The sequence below is a fragment of the Hordeum vulgare genome, chromosome 2H (assembly GCF_904849725.1).
Source record: "Hordeum vulgare subsp. vulgare chromosome 2H, MorexV3_pseudomolecules_assembly, whole genome shotgun sequence".
Lineage (NCBI taxonomy): Eukaryota > Viridiplantae > Streptophyta > Magnoliopsida > Poales > Poaceae > Hordeum > Hordeum vulgare.
The window spans coordinates 46,942,355-46,962,929 of record NC_058519.1 but is presented as its reverse complement, the minus strand read 5'-3'; the positions used below and the strand labels follow the sequence as shown (position 1 = coordinate 46,962,929).

At 41.9% G+C, this 20,575-nt stretch overlaps 2 protein-coding genes across 3 annotated transcripts; one reads left to right on the top strand and one right to left on the bottom strand.

Moving 5' to 3' along the window:
- The first annotated feature begins 1,525 nt into the window (after positions 1 to 1,525).
- LOC123424791 (DNA polymerase zeta catalytic subunit) lies at positions 1,526 to 13,861 on the top strand. 2 transcript variants are annotated; one of them, XM_045108484.1, is made up of 24 exons: positions 1,526 to 1,790; positions 1,880 to 1,962; positions 2,429 to 2,486; positions 2,927 to 2,976; positions 3,041 to 3,147; positions 3,770 to 3,812; positions 4,456 to 4,524; positions 4,717 to 4,848; positions 4,978 to 5,149; positions 5,234 to 5,325; positions 5,403 to 5,714; positions 6,233 to 6,590; positions 6,759 to 7,151; positions 7,360 to 7,602; positions 7,799 to 8,097; positions 8,312 to 8,460; positions 9,289 to 9,898; positions 10,164 to 10,310; positions 11,020 to 11,295; positions 11,623 to 11,730; positions 11,864 to 12,069; positions 12,142 to 12,445; positions 12,563 to 13,228; positions 13,502 to 13,861. In XM_045108484.1, the coding sequence occupies exons 1-24, from the start codon at positions 1,658 to 1,660 to the stop codon at positions 13,673 to 13,675; spliced, it is 5,184 nt and encodes a 1,727-aa protein (XP_044964419.1). In that variant the 5' UTR covers positions 1,526 to 1,657; the 3' UTR covers positions 13,676 to 13,861. The 2 variants fall into 2 exon arrangements, with proteins under 2 accessions (XP_044964419.1, XP_044964418.1); XM_045108483.1 differs by having other exon boundaries at positions 6,233 to 7,151.
- A 1,135-nt stretch (positions 13,862 to 14,996) lies between these two features.
- On the bottom strand, positions 14,997 to 19,521 carry LOC123424790 (xylose isomerase). Its single transcript, XM_045108481.1, has 21 exons — positions 19,411 to 19,521; positions 18,940 to 19,017; positions 18,721 to 18,831; positions 18,552 to 18,626; positions 18,314 to 18,443; positions 18,123 to 18,214; positions 17,539 to 17,589; positions 17,361 to 17,440; positions 17,229 to 17,283; positions 17,053 to 17,154; positions 16,901 to 16,952; positions 16,728 to 16,773; positions 16,593 to 16,648; positions 16,351 to 16,402; positions 16,185 to 16,264; positions 16,023 to 16,093; positions 15,857 to 15,897; positions 15,669 to 15,768; positions 15,511 to 15,582; positions 15,352 to 15,429; positions 14,997 to 15,240 (listed from the first exon to the last, which is right to left on the bottom strand). The coding sequence occupies exons 2-21, from the start codon at positions 18,997 to 18,999 to the stop codon at positions 15,205 to 15,207; spliced, it is 1,440 nt and encodes a 479-aa protein (XP_044964416.1). The 5' UTR covers positions 19,000 to 19,017; positions 19,411 to 19,521; the 3' UTR covers positions 14,997 to 15,204.
- Between the last annotated feature and the right edge of the window lie 1,054 nt (positions 19,522 to 20,575).

The following is a 20,575-nucleotide window of genomic DNA, read 5'->3' as shown; positions in this document are numbered from 1 at the left end:
GTGAGCACTGAGGCCATCGTCGGCAACACAAATGTGATGCCATGTGAAATTATATTGCGTTTAGAGCGTGTGTTATTTTCTCTTCCGTTGCAACGCACGGGTTCTTTTGCTAGTATACCAAAAATATACAATGCCTATGAAAATAATTAGACATAAAAATATAAATTTCCAAAAGAATGTGAATCATGATTTTCAAAAATGTAAACATGTACATAAAATATGTTTACCATGTATACGAAGATGTTGAACGTGTAGCGAAAAAAGTTCACACATGTTCATAAAAAAAGAAACCGATTGAAAGGACAAAGAAACAAAGAGGGTGGGAGCCACCCAATTTCTTTGTTTTTCGATACTTTTCTGAGCCTAATCACAGTTTCTCTTATAGTCGGAGATCTGTAACTTCGATTAAGAAAACTTTTGATATTTTAGGAATTTTCTTGTGGCATAAACAGAGGCCCGACCGACTGAGGTGACTCCAATACAGACCCACCACTTGAGCAGGGGTGGGTGTGTAGGCAGGCCGTTTAGAGCCCTGTATTTAGTGGCGGATCCACCATTGGGGCGAGCTGGGGCGACCGCGGACAAAGCAGGGTATTTCACGTGCCTATTGACCATCGACACAACACAATGAAGCTTCATCACCATCCATCGCCGCGGCAAATCTTAATTTCTGGGCCCGTCACAGTGTCGTAGTCCCCCTGGCTTGCATCTTCTGGCTCTACCGACGAGTGCCCATATACATCTCGACATCATGCATTCGAGAAGAGTGTGTCTACACGAATCCTTGGCACCACACATACCACAAGAGCTAGTTGTAGATATTTTCTGATGGCATCTCACGTCTTCAATAGGAAGGGAATGTTTTGCTAATCTCCATAAGAAAAATCTGATTTTGCCTGGAAATTTAGGCCCTGTTTGGAACCATCCAGATTATATAATCTGGTTTTTATAATCTATTGTATTTCCAAATAGGACAACTTATATTGTAGAATTTATAAACTAGATGACCAGATTATTATAATCTCATAATCTCCTCTACCCAGCTAAAATGAGATTATGGATTATAAATGACGTGTTATCCTTGTAAACTTCAAAAGAATTACGCAATGTCACCGCCACTTTCCTATTTTTTCTTATAAACTGAGGGCAAACATGTCATTGTACAATTTAAAAGCTGATTTACAGTTTATATAATCTGACCTCCAAACATACCCACCTGGATTATTTTTATAAAACAGATTATATAATCTATGTTCATAATCCAGATTATTATAATCTATTATGGTTCCAAACAAAACCTTAATCTTCCACAAGATTTAAATGTGATGCACCAGCACTCTCCTCTAACCAAACTTCTCTCCTCATCTTGTGTGCAGACTGGGCCGCGGTAAACGGAACACACAAAATACATACATTTCCAAACTGGGTTATAGGCGACACAGGCCCAAAGGGACCCAAGGTTTCGACAGACGATGATGGGCCGTGGTCCTTAATAAACCCCCAACTAGCATCCGCTCGCGATGGTCCACGGAGTCAAACCCAAACCCAAGTGGAGCGAGCAGCGTGCCGTGGAAGGAGCCGGAGCCGGAGCCCGGGAACCCACACCGCCCCCAAATAGAACCACCGCCCACCCACCGCGCCGTCCTCGCCGGCGACCATGAATCCCTCCTCGCCGGAGCCGGAGCCGCCGGGGACCCCCTCGCAGGTCCTCAGCGTCCGCATCGTCTCGCTCGACTACTACATGGCGCCCCCCGTCCCCGGCCTCGACATCTCCTACAGCCCCTTCCACTGTACGCTCCCTGCCCCATATTGCCCCCTTTCTGAACTTCTTCTCCTCCGAGCCGCGCTGAATTCCCTGTCTGTCTGGTGGCCGCCGCAGGCGAGGAGGTGGAGGAGGTGCCGGTGATCAGGATCTACGGCTCCACCCCCGCGGGGCAGAAGACCTGCCTCCACGTCCACCAGGTGGGCACCAGCTTCTCTCTGCACCTATTACCGTTCTTCACTCGTCACATTTCAGTATGCTTGTGTGAGTCTCGCCATGGGAAGGGGGATGGGGAGTGCGGCGCGCCGAATTTGATGCTTGGAAGCTCGATTCGGCATGCCAATTACCAAAGAGCAGTGTGGCACACATGTCTTCTTACCTGGAAACCTATTAGTATCATCTTTGATGAACTGTTGTACTCCCTCTGATCCATATTACTTGTCGCTGTCTTAGTTCAAATTTTGAACTAAAAGCACAACACTTATTTTGGATCGGAGGGAGTACAAAAGTTGTACTGAGGCAGCGACAAGTAATATGGGTCGGAGGGAGTATCATATACTCCAGTAGTTGAAATACTACTCATCTCTATTGTATTCTGGCGACACATTGTTTCATCTACTTTCTAATATAACAGTCTGAAGTTGTAATTCTCCTTTTGGTATTCAGGCCCTGCCGTACTTGTATGTACCTTGCCCAGAGGAGATACTTCATAATATTGAAAGAGGTGACTGCACTTCCTTTTGCCTATGTTTTTACCATCCCTTTTTCCATTTACTATATGGGCTCTTCTCTTGTTCGACATGATGTTTATCATTTCATATCAGCTGTTCAACTTCTTACCAGGCAGTCGTTATTGTACATCTTGTAAATTTTGTAGATATTACTTTCTCATATAGTTGGTAGTTACGGTCTTACGGATTCCCACTTTTAACTTTTTGTTCGAGGCACTAGCATGATTTGTTGTTAAAAACATCAATTTACATGTTAAAAGCTTGCTCTACTTTGCTTTTGCGACATAGTTACATAACATAAAGGATACGGTGAACTCTTGGTCTGAACGAGACGTAGTAAAGCACTTGTTTGGTTTTCTTTCTAATCAACGGGGCGTCCGTGTCAAGAAAAGCACCTGGCAGTCAATTAATGTTTTCTCTCTCTTTTCTTTAGGGAATTCATGTATGACTGGTCTATTGAGTGACCTCGAGAAAACTTTACAGGTAGAGTCCACTTAGTTGGTATGTTAACTTTCTCTTTTCGTGAGTATCATCATTTCCCCTGCAGAATCGCGGCCCAGCAAAAAGGAGGCATGTCCATGGATGTAGCCTTGTTCGAGCAAAGAAGTTGTATGGTTATCATTCATCCGAGGAGATTTTTGTGAAGATCTACCTGTATCCACAATTTAACCATTTACAGATCATTTCTTTTTGCTACGAATGTTTGAACCTGTGTAAATCATTTCCCACTTCCTTTTCTGGTTACTATTGTGTTGGAAAATTGTAAATTATGGACGTAGTTCATCTGATATATTGAAAACCCCTTTTTAACCTTTCGTTATGGACTTAATTGTGAAACATAGTGCTTTACAAGCATTTTGAGGTAGCTACATAAGACAGGAAAGTGAAGATCATGAAATATTCCTGTCATTGTGTATTGACAATATCACAATATCACTCAAAAAATATCCCTTTCTTTATGACTGCATATGCCTGAGCCCTGATGACAACTTAGGAAGTCATGAGCGTTGAGTGGTTTGCTGAGTTACCTTCTGTTTTAACTGAAAACTGAATAGCATCAAATGTTTGAACCAAATGTTGTCATAGAAATCTTCTTGCACAAACTGATAGGTCAAATTATGCAGGGTATCAAGTGCATGTAATCAATTGATGTTCTGTTCTTTCATCAGACACTTGTTGTCACATGGAATTGTTTCTCTTTTATTGAATGTATGCCTGCATTTTGTTCTCCTCCACGACTTTGTCATGCAACTGATTGCCTTGATTTAATCTAAAGATATTATCCTCATGAGGTTTCTCGGGCTGCGACCCATCTATTGGTATGATACATTGAAGCTCCCTTCTGCTTAAGTTGTGGTTTTAGTATTTCCATATGGATGGGTACATGACTACATTTATGTCCTGATAGGTAGATAAGTCTGAACTGGAGGAATATTGTTATCAACTCATTTCTGTCTCATGTATCTTCTTTTTCACTAATTTCTGCAAAATTACTATGTTCTACTAAGAGAGCTGCAATGTTTTTTTTTACATCATTGCTCTCTATTGTTCTTTTGATCTGTTTCCATTAGCTATGCATTTAAGAATTACTCAATTTGTACACTAGCAGAAAATTGTAACTTTAATGGCGAACAGAGTTATGACAGGAAACTTTCATGGCTTGAAGCTGTGAATTGAGTAGTGTTCACCTTGGTGCTAGCGCTAGTAAAGACATTGGACAAGCGCCTAGTGTGTCATGGCCGATTAGGCAGGGCTAGCAGTTGTCTGGTTATAACAAATCATCTAGAGAGCTGGCATGGATGACAACCTCTCTTGTAATGAATGTTTATTAATTTTAAGACACCGGTGTATTTTGTGGTATTCCATGCAATCGTAAGTATATTTTTATGGAAATTGGAATCTCTTTTATGTAAAGTTTTATGCTATCCTCGCTGGGACTGATCGCGAGCTGTTTGGTTTCAGGGCGGTGCTGTTCTTGATAGAGTATTCCAGCCTTATGAATCACACATTCCATATCTTCTTCACTTTTTGGTGAGAGCGATGCTTTCTTATTCTGTTTTTATGGATGTCCTGAACTGCAAGACTATTGCCATTTTGTCTCTTTTGCACAAGCATACAACTTAAGTACAATATTCCTGACTTGATGGTGCCAGTGTTGTTTGACACATTTGATATATATTTTGAGTGATCTAAGATGATATTTCTGTTCAATGTATGTTATAGATCGACTATAACTTGTATGGAATGGGCCATGTACATGTCACAGACTTCAAGTTCCGCCCTCCATTGCCAGGTGATTTTCATCCTAAGACTCCGCAAAGGAAGGTGGACTCTTCTGATGAATCGGAGCACAAGGCAAGTTCTATGGATTTTGTTATGTCTATATATCGAATGATTTCCATTTGAATCTATGTTATTTTTCGTGCTGTCATACATTATCCATTGCTTCTACTAAAAATCTCTACCTTCCTCTTAAAAATGTAGACACATTCATATAATGCTGCGGTGAAAAACCCAATTATCTGGACATCGTCAACAGCGCCACATGCTTTAATCCTAGGTGATTCTTCAACTACACATTTCATGGAAGGATCTAGTTCGAACTTCAGAAAACGACATACTTTTATGATGCTTGAAGCTGACTCCAGAGTAGAAGGTCTGTTTGCTACATTCTAACAGCTATTGTTTGTTATAACTTATAATCCATAAATTGTGCTACAAATTCCGGTTTCGCTTGTAGGAATCATAAACGAGAAGTATAAGATGTACACTTCTCTTTCACAAACAACGGCAGATACCAAAATGGTTCAGTCGCTTTTAGCAATTTGGGAGGTATCTTTCCTGCTCTATGTGCACATATGCTGCAAATTGTTACTAATTGCTAAACCTCTCATACCTGCTTTGTTTAGGAACTTGAACACTTAAGACTACTGGATGAAACAAAACCTGCTGATATTGGCAGACCACCGCGGGATGCTGTTCTTAAAAGTTTTCTTCATGGTATCAAGTATGAGAGCGCTCTTTCTGCGTTGGATCCAAAAGAGGAGGGGTCCCATCACAAAGATTCTTCCGTTGAAGCATCTGAAAAGCTTGAGAGATGCTTTAAATCATTGACTGATGTTATTGGGACTATCACATTCTCACAAAATGACTGCTGTGAAAATATTGGTAGTGATAATTCTGCTCAAAGAACATCTCAGACATTTGACGAACATGAAAAGGTAGTTCTCAGATCTTAGTTATCTGGTTATGGTTTGATCTAAGTTATATGCATATATTATTGGGTGAGTTTGTAGTGTTATCCAAAGCAGTTTATAAATAAGAAACATGATGAACCAATTTTCCCAACCTATATAATGTACCTAAAATATTTGTAAGGTGAAGAACTGCATTGTTTGGCTTCTGGCTATCAGTAGCTGGTGCTCCTGGTGGTCCCAGAAGAAATGCCTGACAAGCACCATAACCACGCCAAACAAAGCCACACTAATGGTGAAATTCGAGAGGGTGGATGATAATTTTAGGTCTGGTATGAAGTGAGTACTTCAGATGTTAGAGGATGCCAGTCCAGGGTCACCTTTTGATAATTGCCAATCATTTTAGCTGTGGGTTCTGATATTTCCCTTTTCGGGATTACGTACGTGTATTTTGTCTGGCTACATTTGCATATTATGCTTTTGATTTGAATGTGTTTTTACTTTCTCCTGAGAAATATGACACCTCTTGTCACTTTCTTTTGTAGCATGTTGATTCCGAAGCACTTGGGCTTTTAAGCTGGATGGCCTCCTCGCAGGCTGGAGAGGAGCCAACAACTGATGATGAATTAGTCAATGAAGTCATTCTGAGCCCTTTGTTCTCCAAGAAGTCCATTGAATTTGCTTTAGAGTCTGCTCACTTAGATTTTGATAGTGCTTCTCAGCAGGAGTGCCAGGATATTCTTGATACACTTGAACACGTGACTGGGGCAGAAGAATTGAATGCTCAGAAGTCTTACCACAGTTCTCCAATGCTTGATGGGAGTACTTCAGTGACCAATACTATTCCTCAGATTGATGGGTCTTCTGATGAAAAACAGAAAGGCCCCCAAGAATATGATCAGGGTAAAGTTACTAGAAGAAAAATAGGAACACCTAGTTACTCATCTAGTAAAAATAATTCTAAGTTAGCAAGTAAGCAAGGAGGTACTGAACTTCTCTGGGGTTCTTTGCCTCTTTCTACTAAAAAGCGGTCACATGGAAATGCTGATGGTCCTGTTAAAATTTCTTCAGGCAGTGCAATGCCAACTGAGGATCCAAGTTCTTACAAGAGTAAAACTGAGAAGAACTCTCGTGACATGACAGACGACACTGACAAAGAATCTTCTAGTTCGATAGGTGACGATGGCTCAGCCTGTCTTTCTGTGAGGGATTTAATGAGGAGGAGGCGGAAGGGATCTTTTCAGCCTGAAAAGTTGGATTTTGGTTGTTCTGGAGCTGCGGCATGCAACATGGATAAAACCAGCGGAATCGTGATTTCTGGAGGATTAGAAGTGCATGATGTCACCAGTGGTCTTCCAAATTCAGAAATGTCTTATTCTGGTGGTGAATATGTACGTATGACCTTTGCGCAGAAGCCTCCAACTGGTTTGGAGGTTTCTTCAGCGAGCATTGAGCATCCTGAACGTGAGTCTCACAAGGAATATTCATTTTAACATGGTGCATGCAATTTACTTTAACTAGTGATGCTAGTATGCTGTTCGGATGTAAATTTTGGAAACTGTTGTGTTACCTCACCTGAGGTATCATGTTATTATGGTACAACATTATGTTTCCTCAATTTGTTAGTATGACTGTTCACCTCATATTATACATATTGTCTGCTATTTTTCAGCTGCTAAACTGGGATCTGTTGACCCCCTTCCATTTTTCAATCAGACTGCTGAAGAGAATAAGGAGAATGGATCATTTCAGTATATGGGAAGTAGTGAACTCACACCGGATACTTTGGGTATTCCAACCCATTTCCAAAATGATGGATCAGTCCTATATTTGCTGACACATGCATTTTCACCGCCATCTGCAGCAGCTGTGGGCCAGTGGCTACCTCAACACACTTCTTCTAATAGTGTCTCAGGTATAAGTAGTTTCCTGCATATATTAATTGCAATTTAGTTTACTGGCTTCCTTACAAACTACTCCCTCTGTCCCAAAATAAGTGTCGCTGACTTAGTTTAAAATTTGTACTAATTTAGTTATAAATTTGCGACACTTATTTTGGGACAGAGGGAGTATTATTTTAGGTTACTTCAACTGTGGTAACAATGTTACAGATGATCAGGAAATAGAACACCATCCTACTTCTCGACCACATGCGGAAGCTCTTGCTTTCATGGCCAATTCTCCTGTACCCGGATCTGCTTCTGAGCATACAACAGCAGCGTTCATTGATACAGTTATGATGAAATCTGATCAGTCGAACAAAGAAAATGAAAAGTTGGATGATTGGCATGATTTTTCCCAGATCTCAGCTGAAGATGAAAAGCATAAGCTCACACCTCTCAGTCAAATTGGATTTCGTGATCCTGCTAGCACCGGTGGTGGACAACAACTGACGATACTTAGCATAGAGGTTCAACTATATTCCTTTTTGTTTTGCTCCACAAGAAACATTTCTTCTTCTTTCTTCGTTCCTCCTAGGAAGCAGGGTGGTAATGAATTGTTCTTAGAGATTCTATGTTGTGTGACCAGGACAGTTTTGACTTGCTAATGATTACTGGCAGCAAAGCATGGGATACCAGGCAAGGTAGAGTGACCTCTTGAAATTTCTTCCCACTACTTGACAGGTATTTGCAGAAAGCAGAGCAGATCTGCGTCCTGATCCACGGTTTGATGCCATCAATGTTGTATCTTTGGCTGTTGAGGATGACGGTGACAATACTGTTGAAGTTCGTGTACTTATACGTGGAAACAATGACAAATTACATGGGAGGAGGTTGTATGTCATCTTTTGATCTTTCAGTCATTTGTTCTTTTCTTTTGGTTTTCAATTGTGTCTCTGAATTTTTCTCTTGTGTCCATCGACACCCTTTATCTATCTAGTTGTATTTAACAAAGTGAAGTGTGCAGAAGCCTATATCAGTAAGTTAACTGCTTTACTCACCAGAATTCTGTAAAATGTGACAGGCCAGTTGCCATCATCGCCATTTCAGTTACAATCTTAGTAGTTATTATGCCATGCGTCCCACTCCCTTAGATAGTAGATGAGTGACATTAACATGGCTAGGGTGGTGACAATTGCAACGGATGTCATATTTGGGAGGAGTATGCTAATTTGGGTTGCTAACTTATTGATTTCTTTGGAGGACATGCAAAATACAACACAAACGAAAAACCTAAGCTGGTTCTTCCAGAGGCGTTTGCAACTCTTGGTGGGAGACCTGCCGCCCTCATTCTGCCTCTGCTATAGTGCCATTAGCAACCAAAGTCTGGGACTCATCCTGGAACATCCTGCTATTCCTTTCCTTCCACACCATCCACTATTAAGCACTTCATAGAAAGATAGCCGGCTTACCGTGATGGTTAATGGTATTTTCTATTCATTTCCCATGCTTCTGGGCCTGGAGAATATCATATAAATTTGATTTATTTCCTTTATTCATGTTCTAGAACATAAACTGCATGCTTGACATTTTGCTGTTCTAGAGTTGTGTCTTCATGTAATTGTACTTCTTCTTCTGGCTCGGTGGTTCTTTCTAAAGTGTGTACTATCTTAGCTTGTTGGGTCGAGATGTATTTAATGCCCCTTTTGTTGTAACTGCAGAAACCTTGACGGAGTTATTGGTTGCAGTGTTGATGTCTTCCCGGAAGAGAAGGATCTTTTGAATCATCTTATCGGTGCATTATGTTCAATTGATCCAGATATCCTAGTCGGATGGGAGATTCAGTTAGGATCTTTAGGATTTCTTGCTGAAAGAGCTGCTTATCTGGGTATAGGCTTACTGAAAAGAATCTCAAGGACACTACCACATGAGTCTAAACATCCACCTAAGAATCTAGCCCATGAGTCTAGTCAGGCGCCACCTAAGAATCTAGCCCATGAGTCTAGTCAGGCGCCTGAAGCATCTCCTGCTGATGATGTTATTGTGGATGTCAGTGAGAATGATTGGAGTCATACTCATGCTAGTGGTGTACATGTTGGTGGGAGAATCGTATTAAACTTATGGCGTCTCATGCGTGGAGAAGTTAAGCTTAACAATTACTCCCTTGAAGCTGTGGCTGATGAAGTCCTGAGGCGAAAGGTACCATTAGTACCAACCAAGACATTGAATCGATGGTTTGCAACAGGTCCTGGACGAGGAAGACACCGATGCATAGAATATGTTAGCAGCAGAGCTATGCTCAACCTTGAAATAATAAATCAACTTGACCTGGTAAATGAATTTCCCTTCATTGCATTCTTGCCAGTACAACATCGACATATGGTTACTTGAGAGCTCCCTTGGTTTTTCCATATGAGACGTTTTATCAACCGGGCAGCCTGTCCCTTTTGTTTTTTCACCTGTTATAATTACAAGTTAACAAGCTTGGTTAAAATGTTATGTCCGGAACAAGTAACTAGTAACTGATACTGTTTCTGTTACCTGAATATTTGTAACAAAAAATTTGCTTCAAACTTTACCTGACTATTCCATGCAGGTCAATCGGACATCTGAACTTGCTCGTGTGTTTGGTATTGACTTCTTCTCTGTTCTTTCACGAGGGTCTCAGTTTCGTGTTGAATCTATGCTCTTGAGGTTGGCTCATACACAGAACTACCTTGCAATTTCCCCAGGAAACCAACAGGTGCAATTCTTTGTCCCCTAGCAAATTTAATTTCTCCATTTCTGCATAGACACGTTCTATACTTCCGTAGATACTCAGCCACTTTTGCCTAGTAACACCAAATCTGAGAAACAAATGCAAGAATGGCAGCTCTTGTTCATTGGCATATCTACCGAGAGGTATAGCATTTATATTGGCTCTTTGTCCGAAGAGGCAAATACGACTATTTTGTCTGCGGGGTCAATGAACTTGCTTTATGTAAATTGCCAAAGAAAAGGGCGTGGCAGGCTTAAGATTAGACGGGACTGTTCTTCTAAGACACCAGGAATTTTCTGGTTTAGAACGCTGGTTGTCCACACGGACTAGAAATGTGATATATTTTCTGCTAACTTAACTTTTGACTGATTAGGATTTGGGGAAATCGCCCCTAAGCCCTCAAATCTTGTGAGATTTGGGGTTCACGAGCACCCTTGCCCCCTTTTTACTCGACTTAGTCACCTGCCTAGTCTTTGTAGTCTTCCTAGGGCCACCTCGCCTAATGACCCAAGTTGCAACTAGGATCGATTTTGACACACCTGATGGTCAAATTGTGGCAGACCCTGATGCCAATCGCCTAGACAGCCTAGTCAGCCCACTTTTGAATCACTGCTAAAATGTTTTGGATATTATTGCGTATATAGATTCCAGCAGCTTGCCTGCATTTTAATAATTCACCAGTACTACTTTACAGGTTGCTTCTCAGCCAGCCATGGAGTGCATGCCGCTTGTAATGGAACCAGAATCAGCTTTCTACTCTGACCCAGTTCTCGTATTGGATTTTCAATCTCTTTATCCTTCCATGATAATAGCATATAATCTATGCTATTCTACGTGCTTGGGTAAAGTTTTCCCATCGAAGTCCAGTGTACTTGGTGTCAGCTCATATTCAGCAGATCCGCATACGATCACTGATCTGAAAAATCAGCTCCTCCTTACTCCAAATGGGGTTCTGTATGTGCAACCCGAGGTAATGATCTTGTTTACTCTCGGACATTGCAGATTTTCTTGTGTCGCTCATAGTCATATCTAATACTTCTCCTGTTGGTGCTCGACTAAGTACCACCAGTTGACAGGCAATATTGGAATACCTCCCACATATAGTTATTATACCATCTACAGATGACTATGTTGATAGCGGCTATATTCTTGAAAACATTGCTTGGTGCTGCATTTTCTATCCATCCCGACACCGTTTTTTCTTTTGCACACTCCTTCCCATTGTTAGGCGTGGACAAGGAATGAGCATCTCACACCAGACTGACCTTTTGAACACATTTTCAATGGCATTCTGCAGGTCAGAAAAGGTGTAGTGCCTCGCCTTCTTGAGGAGATACTGTCAACCAGAATTATGGTGAAGCAAGCAATGAAAAAGCTAGCTCCATCTCAGAAGGTTCTGCAGAAGGTATTTAATTCTATACTTTCTTGAACATTTTACAGAAGCCCTAAATTTCTTGAATTTTGTGATTAAGTATGATACGATATGACTTACTAGATAATCTGGGTTAATGTATGATGGTAATGTATTTATTTTCCAGATACTCAATGCTCGGCAACTTGCTCTGAAGCTGATAGCTAATGTAACGTACGGTTACACAGCTGCTGGATTCAGTGGTCGTATGCCCTGTGCAGAGCTTGCAGACAGCATTGTTCAATGTGGTCGTAGAACGCTTGAAACGGCAATATCATTTGTCAATCAGCATCCCTTGTGGAATGCAAGGGTTGTGTATGGTGATACTGACAGGTATTTTTGTGCATTTCTCATGATGTTTTCTTTGAATTAAATAATGTATGAAGCTCATTATTTCTGCTGCAGTATGTTTGTCCTTCTAAAAGGGCGGTCTAGGGAAGAAGCATTCAGAATAGGAAAGGAAATTGCCTCTTTAGTGACTGCGATTAATCCTGATCCAGTCACTTTGAAGTTTGAGAAAGTGTACCATCCCTGTTTCCTTCTTACAAAGAAGAGATATGTTGGTTATAGCTATGAAAACCCCGAACAAAACGAGCCAATATTTGATCCAAAGGGGATTGAGACAGTGCGGAGAGATACATGCCCCGCGGTTGCAAAGATGTTAGAACGATCTCTTAGAATAATGTTTGAAGAACAAGACTTGGTCAAAGTAAGGGGTGCTTCTTAATCTCTTCGACTTTACGAGGATGATTTTCTTTCATTACCACCTTTGGTCTTCCCTGTAGTAGTGCCAGGTATATAGTTTGATGGCCTTTTATTCTTGCAGGTTAAATCGTATGTGGAGCGTCAGTGGACACGGATATTATCAGGAAAGATTTCAATTCAGGACTTTGTTTTTGCAAAGGAGGTTCGTCTAGGTACTTACAGTGCAAGGGCATCCTCGCTGCCACCTGCAGCAATCGTTGCAACAAAAGCAATGTTGTCCGATCCACGGGCAGAACCACGTTATGCAGAGAGAGTGCCCTATGTTGTTATCCATGGGGAACCAGGGGCTCGTCTCGTCGATATGGTCATCGATCCTTATGGTCTGCTCCAAGTTGGATCGCCTTATAGATTAAATGAATTATATTACATAACCAAACAAATTATTCCAGCACTACAACGTGTCTTTGGACTCCTAGGTGTTAACCTAAATAAATGGTTTAACGAGATGCCTCGCCCCACACGGTCAACACTCGCGAAACGCCAGTCTGCTTTTGGTCACGGTTCTCGTGATAGCAGTTCCATCCGATTGGGATGGAATAAGAAACCGTCCGCCAAAGTAGCCAGGATAGACACCTATTATATGTCGAGCCATTGTACTATCTGTGGTGATACAGTTCAAGGATCAGAAACTTTTTGCAGTTACTGTTTGAAAAATGAAGCTGTTGTTGCCACTGTAGTCGCTGGCAGGACATCAAAATTGGAGCGAGAAATCCAACATCTTGCTGCTGTAAGTTCTTATTAGTTTTATACTTCTCTTATTTGAATTCCCCAAAATGAAATCATTGCATGCAATACTAAAATAATAACTAACAATTATGTTTCTTGACATTTTTGTGTAACATGAACTAAGCATCAGAAATATTGAGATTCTAGTCTTTCTTAATGCTTGACCACTATTTGAAGTGCAACAATCCTTGTAACTTAATAATGTAGCCCATGAAACAGAAATCCCTTAAGATAAGTTGTTTCAGCTGACAGTTAACTTTTGAATGTTGTCCAGATATGTGGCCACTGTGGCGGCGCGGACTGGATCGTGGAAAGTGGGGTCAAGTGCGTTTCACTTGCATGCCCGGTGTTCTATGAGCGTCGGAAGATTCAAAAGGAGTTGAGAGTTGTCTCAGAATCCGCTGGAGAAGCTGGCTATTATCCTTTCTGCTGCGTGGAGCTGTTCTAACTTTGTATTTTAGTTGTTCATATCATGTACATTGTACACCTGTAAAATGTACAATCAGACTGTGGTTATGTTGTTGTAACTCATAGCATTGTTTCTGTACCAGTGTGTGTAGCAAAGGAGTACATAATGTGTAACAACACAAATCCTCATTTGAGAGAACATGAAGTTACCCGCCTGTTTGTCGAATGGCACGTTGTGTCCTGTGCTTTCTATGAAATTCGAAGGTCATGATACCTTATGATGACGTATTCATGATTAATTTTGACAAGAATATGAGCACTTCCTCCCACATAATTGTGTTAGCAGTTTTTATGCCTGATCATGTGTTATCTTTCAGACTTAATATTGTTGATAATTATCTTGATGTTTGGCCTTTTCGTCCTATTTTCTCAGCTGCCAAGTCAGACAAGACCCAATTTCAGAGCATCCAGGCTCCCACCTTCACCACACTGGAAATCCAAATTCACCCCTAAAGCTTGCGGTAAGATGGGTAACTTTGATGTCCCACCGGTTGCTGTCTGGAATATATCTGGAAACAGAGTTGATAATATTTCCCCTAGCATGGATTCCTGTTTTTCTGCAATTTTAGGAGGTATCTCTACTTGCTTTCTTTACATAGTAGAGGGTGAGCTTGCTAACTACTCCATCCATTCACAAATATAAGACGTTCCTACTATTTTGTGAATCGGATTTATGTAGACAAGTTTCACTGTGTTTGTTCACTCATTTCAGTCTTTATGTAGTTCATATTTCAAAACACCTTATATTTATGAACTTTGTTCACTCATTTCAGTCTGTATGTAGTCCATATTCCAAAACTTATATTTGTCGAATTTATGTAGACATGTTTCACTGTGTTTGTTCATTCATTTCATTTAGTCCTAACGTCTTATATTTGTGAACTTTGTTCACTCATTTCAGTCTATATGTAGTCCATGTTCCAAAGCATCTATATTTGTCGGATTCTTTTGTTTTCTCTATCCCTCCCCAATGCTCTAATTGTATAATATTCTCTCTTGTACATATTTTCTTTTCAGATACCCCAGTTTTTTCTGCTCAGAAGAGAATAAGAAAGAATCAGAGGACCGTTTGCAAAGTCTTGCCCTCAGGCACTTGGGGTATCTTTGGATGTTGACCAAAACCAGCCATACCATTTCTTTTTTGTCATAGCCAAAATTTGGACTATTGCTTGGATGGTTACCAATACTTGGCAACCAAAACCTTGACCAAAATATTGGCTGGCCAAACATTAGTAGGGGCTTGGGCTCAAACCAAACATACCCTTTAAGACCGATGAGCATCTGGGTGAAACACATGGAGAAAACTGGAACATAGTTCAGCCCAATTCCGTGTTGACGAACGAGTTTAATTTTGATATAAGGTTACATTATTTTCAGCTCCACGCAGTTTGTTTACAGGGTTCACTGCATGGAGGCCTAACTATAGAACATCGCCTGTAGTGACGAGGACGGCCGGGCGTTCCAAGGTCGCGCTCTTGCTTTTTTATTCCTAGAATCGCGGGCCGCCATCTACAGAGCGGATTGGAATAGCATCTCAGCCAGTTCCTGCATAGGGAAGCGGGCAACAAAAGGTCGTAAGGAACAATCATCGGCGCAGAGATATATTTGCATTGTGCTGTGAAAGACGAGCTGCCATAGGTTTATCGTTCCGTTTACCTGTTTGCCCGATGGAACGGTTGGCTCGCCCCACTCCAAGACCTTCTTTTCTAGCGTTTCAAAGTCGCCCTTCCCAGCCTGTTTGAAACCATAATCCAGTATCACAATCCAAATTCAATCCTTCTGAGAAAATAAATTCAAACTTGTTAATTTGTGTACCTCGATCATGGCACCAATCTCAGTGTCAAAGCTCTGGTAGCGCTTGCGTACAAGCTCGTCCAGGGAACCATCCTAATAACATAGAAAACAAACCTTACATTTAGGTAAAGGCATGTGCAAATTTTACCGAGTGATGAACTAATGATGTCTCCAGTTACCTCAATCAGCTTGGCAACATTGCGGAGGCCGCGGGCCATGGTGTCCATCCCAGAGATATGGGCAATAAACAGGTCCTCAACATCAGTACTCTCTCTCCGCCTGTCACCACAAAACAATTCCATGTCAGCCAAAAAATTTGTCGAACCAAAGCTCAATTCATGGAACACCAATGCTATTGGGAACATACAATTTGGCGTCAAAGTTGAAGCCACCAGGCGCAAGTCCATCCTGCAATCGTACCAAACAGAACAAATTATGAGTACTGTTACCTGAATAAAATGGTAAACAAACATTATACAGTACAATAGACTTCTGGTTCAGAAAAGGTACAAGAAATGATTAATTCCACTCACATTCTTAACTACACTTGACATAATCAAGGTAGCTTCTGAAATGTCTGTAAGGAACTCATCCGTGTCCCAACCTGCCGACACGTAAGAGTTGAAATGTTAAGCTCCTAAGCGTGTAACCGAGATTTTAACAAGTCACAGCCATTTTATGAACTATACACATACCAACTTGTGGATCACCAGTGTTTGCATCAATGTTTCCAAGAATGTCATTAATGCGTGCAGTCTCAAGCTCGTGATGGCAGCTGAACGACACAAGTTTTAGATGCAGTTATGGTACTAGTATCACTTTAAGCCGTTATGATTGGATTTAGGCGAGCAAGAAACTGACCTATGTCCAGAGAGAGTAGCATGGTTGCACTCAACATTTATCTTGAATTCCCCTGCATCACCGTATTATTAGAAAAAAGAATACATTTTATTTCAAAATAGAACGTTCTAAGTTGATAGTCAGGAAAACATGGTTTAATTCACATGATTCATTTTGCATAGAATTGTTGCAAATACACACATAACATACAAAAACAGGAAGGGTTGTACTAAATGATTTTCTTGCCACATTTCAAAAAATACCTGTAAGACCAAACTTCTGTAGGAAAGAGAATGTAGTTGCAACATCCCAGTCATACCTGCAAGAGAAAAATAAGTATAATTCTTTCCAGTCCTGTTCACAGTTCCATAATATATATTTTCAGACGACAAACATACTGATGCTTTGTTGGTTCTTGTGGCTTAGGCTCTATCAACAATGTTCCTGAAATAAAAAGAGATTCAGACACTCAGTATCTTCAGTTATCATAAAGCGGAACAATGATACTATTTACTGTAAAATTTGGGAGACTCGAACCAGAACATCAAATATCACACTGCAAAGCAATTACCGTTAAAGCCGATCTTCTTCTTGTGGTTAACAGCAGCTTGAAGAAAGTTAGCCTGCACAACAGAAGAACAAGTTACCAATCTAGAATTTTTGTGCTACAAACTACACCAAGTAGAAACACAAACAAAAGTCAAGAAGTATGTCAACCCATACCAAATGTTCAAGTTCCCTCTTCATATCGGTATTGAGAAGAGTTTGGTAACCCTCTCTTCCACCCCAGAATACGTAGTTCTCACCGCCTAGGTAGTGAGTAACCTGGAAGCGGATACAAATCAAGTTAAACAACTAACCAAAAGGAAGGCTTCCTATGATATTCAGACACAACCCACCTCCAAAGCTTTCTTCACTTGAGCAGCAGCATAAGCATACACCTTGACCTCTGGGCTGCAGCATCAGTGAAGGCCTTACTTAGTTTCAAGTCATAACTCAAATTCACAAATGGAGTGAAATTTAGTACCCACCTAGTAGCAGCTCCGTGCATGTAACGTGGATGCATGAAAAGTTGTGCAGTTCCCCATAATGGCTTTATATTGGTCTCACTCTACATGATGTTCAGAGTAGATTTTTGAGCAAAGAGCGGAAAAAAGTTGTACTGTAGGAAACCTGAATGTTGAAACATTTTAAGGTAGTAGCAGTAACCTGGAGTTGCTTTGCCAGCTCAACTATCTCATCCAAGTTAGCATTTGTTTCCTGCAATATGAACAGAAGACCCTTAAGACGGAGAAATACTGACCTTTCAGGGCCTAGGAACCAAGATAGTCAAATTACAGTGACACTGTCTTGAGATATATTTTGGCAACACCATTTTTCAGATATACTACAGTGACACCCTGAGATGCTATTTTAGACAGAAGCAATCTTCTGGAATAAAGTTCATTTATATTTGTTATTGCTTGTAAATTATTGTGATCAGTTTGGTTCTATTGTGCCCTTGAATAGATGATCCAAAACAAGTACTCCCTCCGAGTCATATTAATTGTCGCTGATTTAGTAAATCAGCGACAATTAATATGGATCGGAGGGAGTATTCTTTTTAGTTACATGGCAAGTATAAAATTAGCCGTACAACATCAGCAACCATATCCCTTGTGCTGAAAACATAGTCCTGTACTCCTGTAAATAATCATAAGTAAACTGCTCTAATATCGGTGACTACCAGTCTCCAACTCCCTAACTCAGGTTTGCAACTTGCAACTTCAGCAATCATTCTGAAAAAATCATACCGCGAGTGTTTTGCCATCAGGGGCGATGTCCCTGTCATGGAAGCACCACCTTTCAACTCCAAGCTTCTCCATGAACTCGAAGTGAGCTTTCACTGAAACAGAAATCCAAACATAAAAGTTGTTGATTCCAGAAAATATGCGATTTCATAACGCCATGGATCTAAAAGAACAAGATAAAGAAATCCTCATACTTCTTCTCTTAGCCATGGCCAAGGAATTGGTGCCATCCTCCCAAGGCCAGTTCTTCGTAGGTGCACCAAAGGGATCTCCTCCAGTACCCCGGAACGTATGCCAAAACGCCACGCTGAACCGCAACCAATCCTATAGCACAAAAACGAATATATAATCCTACTGTAGCACATGATGTAAAAAAGCAAATTAAAATGATGTTACCACCAACGAGACATGGTTCTGCAAAGCAAACCATACCTTCATTTTCTTTCCGAGGATCACTTCCTCCGCGTTATACCACTTGTAAGAAAGCGGCTTCTTGCTGGTAGGACCCTGCAGCGAAATTGTTCAAGGACAAAAGTTATTAAACTGAAAGCGACACGTGAAGAGCACATAATCTGTTTCAGTCCAAGGTCAGTGGCCTCACCTCATAGTTGATCTTGGCAATGCCGGGGAAGAACTCGCCCTCCCAATCATCGGAGGCGGCATCGGCGCACTTGGCACCGATGTCGGCCGGGCAGGTTTCCTGCGCGGCAACCTGCGAGGAGCAGCCAGATCAGAACCAGGATCGCATCAAGTTGATAGATCAAACCACCATGGGCATCTCAATCACGCAAAGAAGGCCGCAAAGCTGGCAATCGCTCACCGCGGCGGACAGGCAGAGGGACGAGGCCAGCAGCAGGACCAGGAGCTCCCCGCCCTTCATGGCGCAAGGCCTCTGCAACTGCAACGAGAGAAATATAATCGACAAGTTAGTTAGGTGTACGTACGAGGATCCAATCTGCGGGACGAGAGCTTTCCAATTCCGCGGGTCCTAACTACCAAGCCTGTCTCAGCAAGAACGGGCCCTCGATTGGAACGGATCCCCAATTTATTTTTTGCAAAGTAAACAGGTTGTATGACTACTGGTACTCCGGCATGAAGCTAAGGCATGGTGCCCGCGGCCACAAACTGGACGGGTTGGCGACGAAGAAGACTTGAGATGGGGTTCTGTCACGGCGAAGCGACGACACGACGGCGCCGACGGATGGTTGCCGCCAACGGGGGATCCCCGCTACTGAGGGGGCTTGCGGAGGAGGAGGAAGAAGCATGGGAGGAAGGAGGCGGAGGGGCTCACCGCGGCGGCCGCCGGAGGAGGAGGAGGAAACCAGGTCCGCGACCCGTGCGGGGTTGGTTAAGCGGCCGCGGATAGGGATTAGGGGGTGAAGAGGGAGACTGATGACTCTGACTGAAGCGTCGCTGCTCTCTGCTCCGTTTTATAGCCCGGCGGCGGCTGACGTGATAATAACAAATATGTTTGTAATAATGATGATGATGTATTATTATCCCGATGGACGTGGAGGGGTTATTATTAGGATCCGGAGGAAACAGCGGCGTGCCAGACTCGCGCACGCCCCGGGAGGTTATTATCCGCTTCTGTTGCGGCCTGATTCGTTTTACCAAACTTGCTTTTTCTTTTCTTTATATGTTTTCGTTTGGCATACGGTTGGGTTTGATCTTGGGATGGGCGTGCGACGCACGGTTGGTTCTCGCAATGGGCTCGCGGCCTAACGACGAAAAGATAGATGCTCTCATCCTAGTACAGCGTAGCCCCGAGACCGAGACTATGATGTTTTAACAAGAAAGGAAAAAAGGTACAGTACTACTGTACGTGTCGAGTTCTCGTCCAACGTCCAGCTATCTATCGTTGGTGCGACGGGATGTGCCGCCCTTTGTCACGGGCATGAACCGCATCGAGTCCCGCCGTTGCACGGGTGGCTCGCGGGAGATGGCGCCCGCCTTCCGGCACGCATGTCGACGAGGAAGAATCAAGGATGGAGATTATGCACGCATGCCTTCATTCCATGGGTAATTTATGCCCGGTGTTGTTAGAGCATCTCTAGCGGACGTGGATTTTTGGCTCCCACGAGCATATGCTTCCTAATCTCTACGTAATAATAATATAAAGCAAATAATGCGTTTGTTACGTCGTGGCGTTTTTTAGAAAAGCCCCCGTCATTTCTGTTAATTAACTCATAGTCCGTTTATAAGTGAGACGTGACTTTTTTTTGCATTTTATACAAGACTCCCTTACTTTTATGCTAAATAATTCGTAGTTCAAATTTTAGTCAGAGTGCGAACCTTTTTCTTTTTGCATTTTACACAAGACCCCCTTACATTTGCGCTAAATAACCCGTGGTTCAAATTTTAGTCAGAGTGCGAACCGTTTTCTTGCATTTTACACAAGACCCCCTTACTTTTACGTTAAATAACCCGTGGTTCAAATTTTAGTCAGGGTGAGT

Bases quoted from the DNA above. Each gene is read 5' to 3' on its own strand.
- LOC123424791 (XM_045108483.1), top strand. From the start codon at position 1,658: ATGAATCCCTCCTCGCCGGAGCCGGAGCCGCCGGGGACCCCCTCGCAG. The intron at 1,963-2,428 runs GTGGGCACCAGC...TTTGGTATTCAG, and splicing joins CCTGCCTCCACGTCCACCAG to GCCCTGCCGTACTTGTATGT. The intron at 9,899-10,163 runs GTAAATGAATTT...TATTCCATGCAG, and splicing joins TAATAAATCAACTTGACCTG to GTCAATCGGACATCTGAACT.
- LOC123424790 (XM_045108481.1), bottom strand. From the start codon at position 18,999: ATGAAGGGCGGGGAGCTCCTGGTCCTGCTGCTGGCCTCGTCCCTCTGC. The intron at 18,444-18,551 runs GTATGGTTTGCT...TTTGTGCTATAG, and splicing joins TCCTCGGAAAGAAAATGAAG to GATTGGTTGCGGTTCAGCGT. The intron at 16,649-16,727 runs GTATGTTTGTCG...TTTCTCTTGCAG, and splicing joins CAAGAACCAACAAAGCATCA to GTATGACTGGGATGTTGCAA.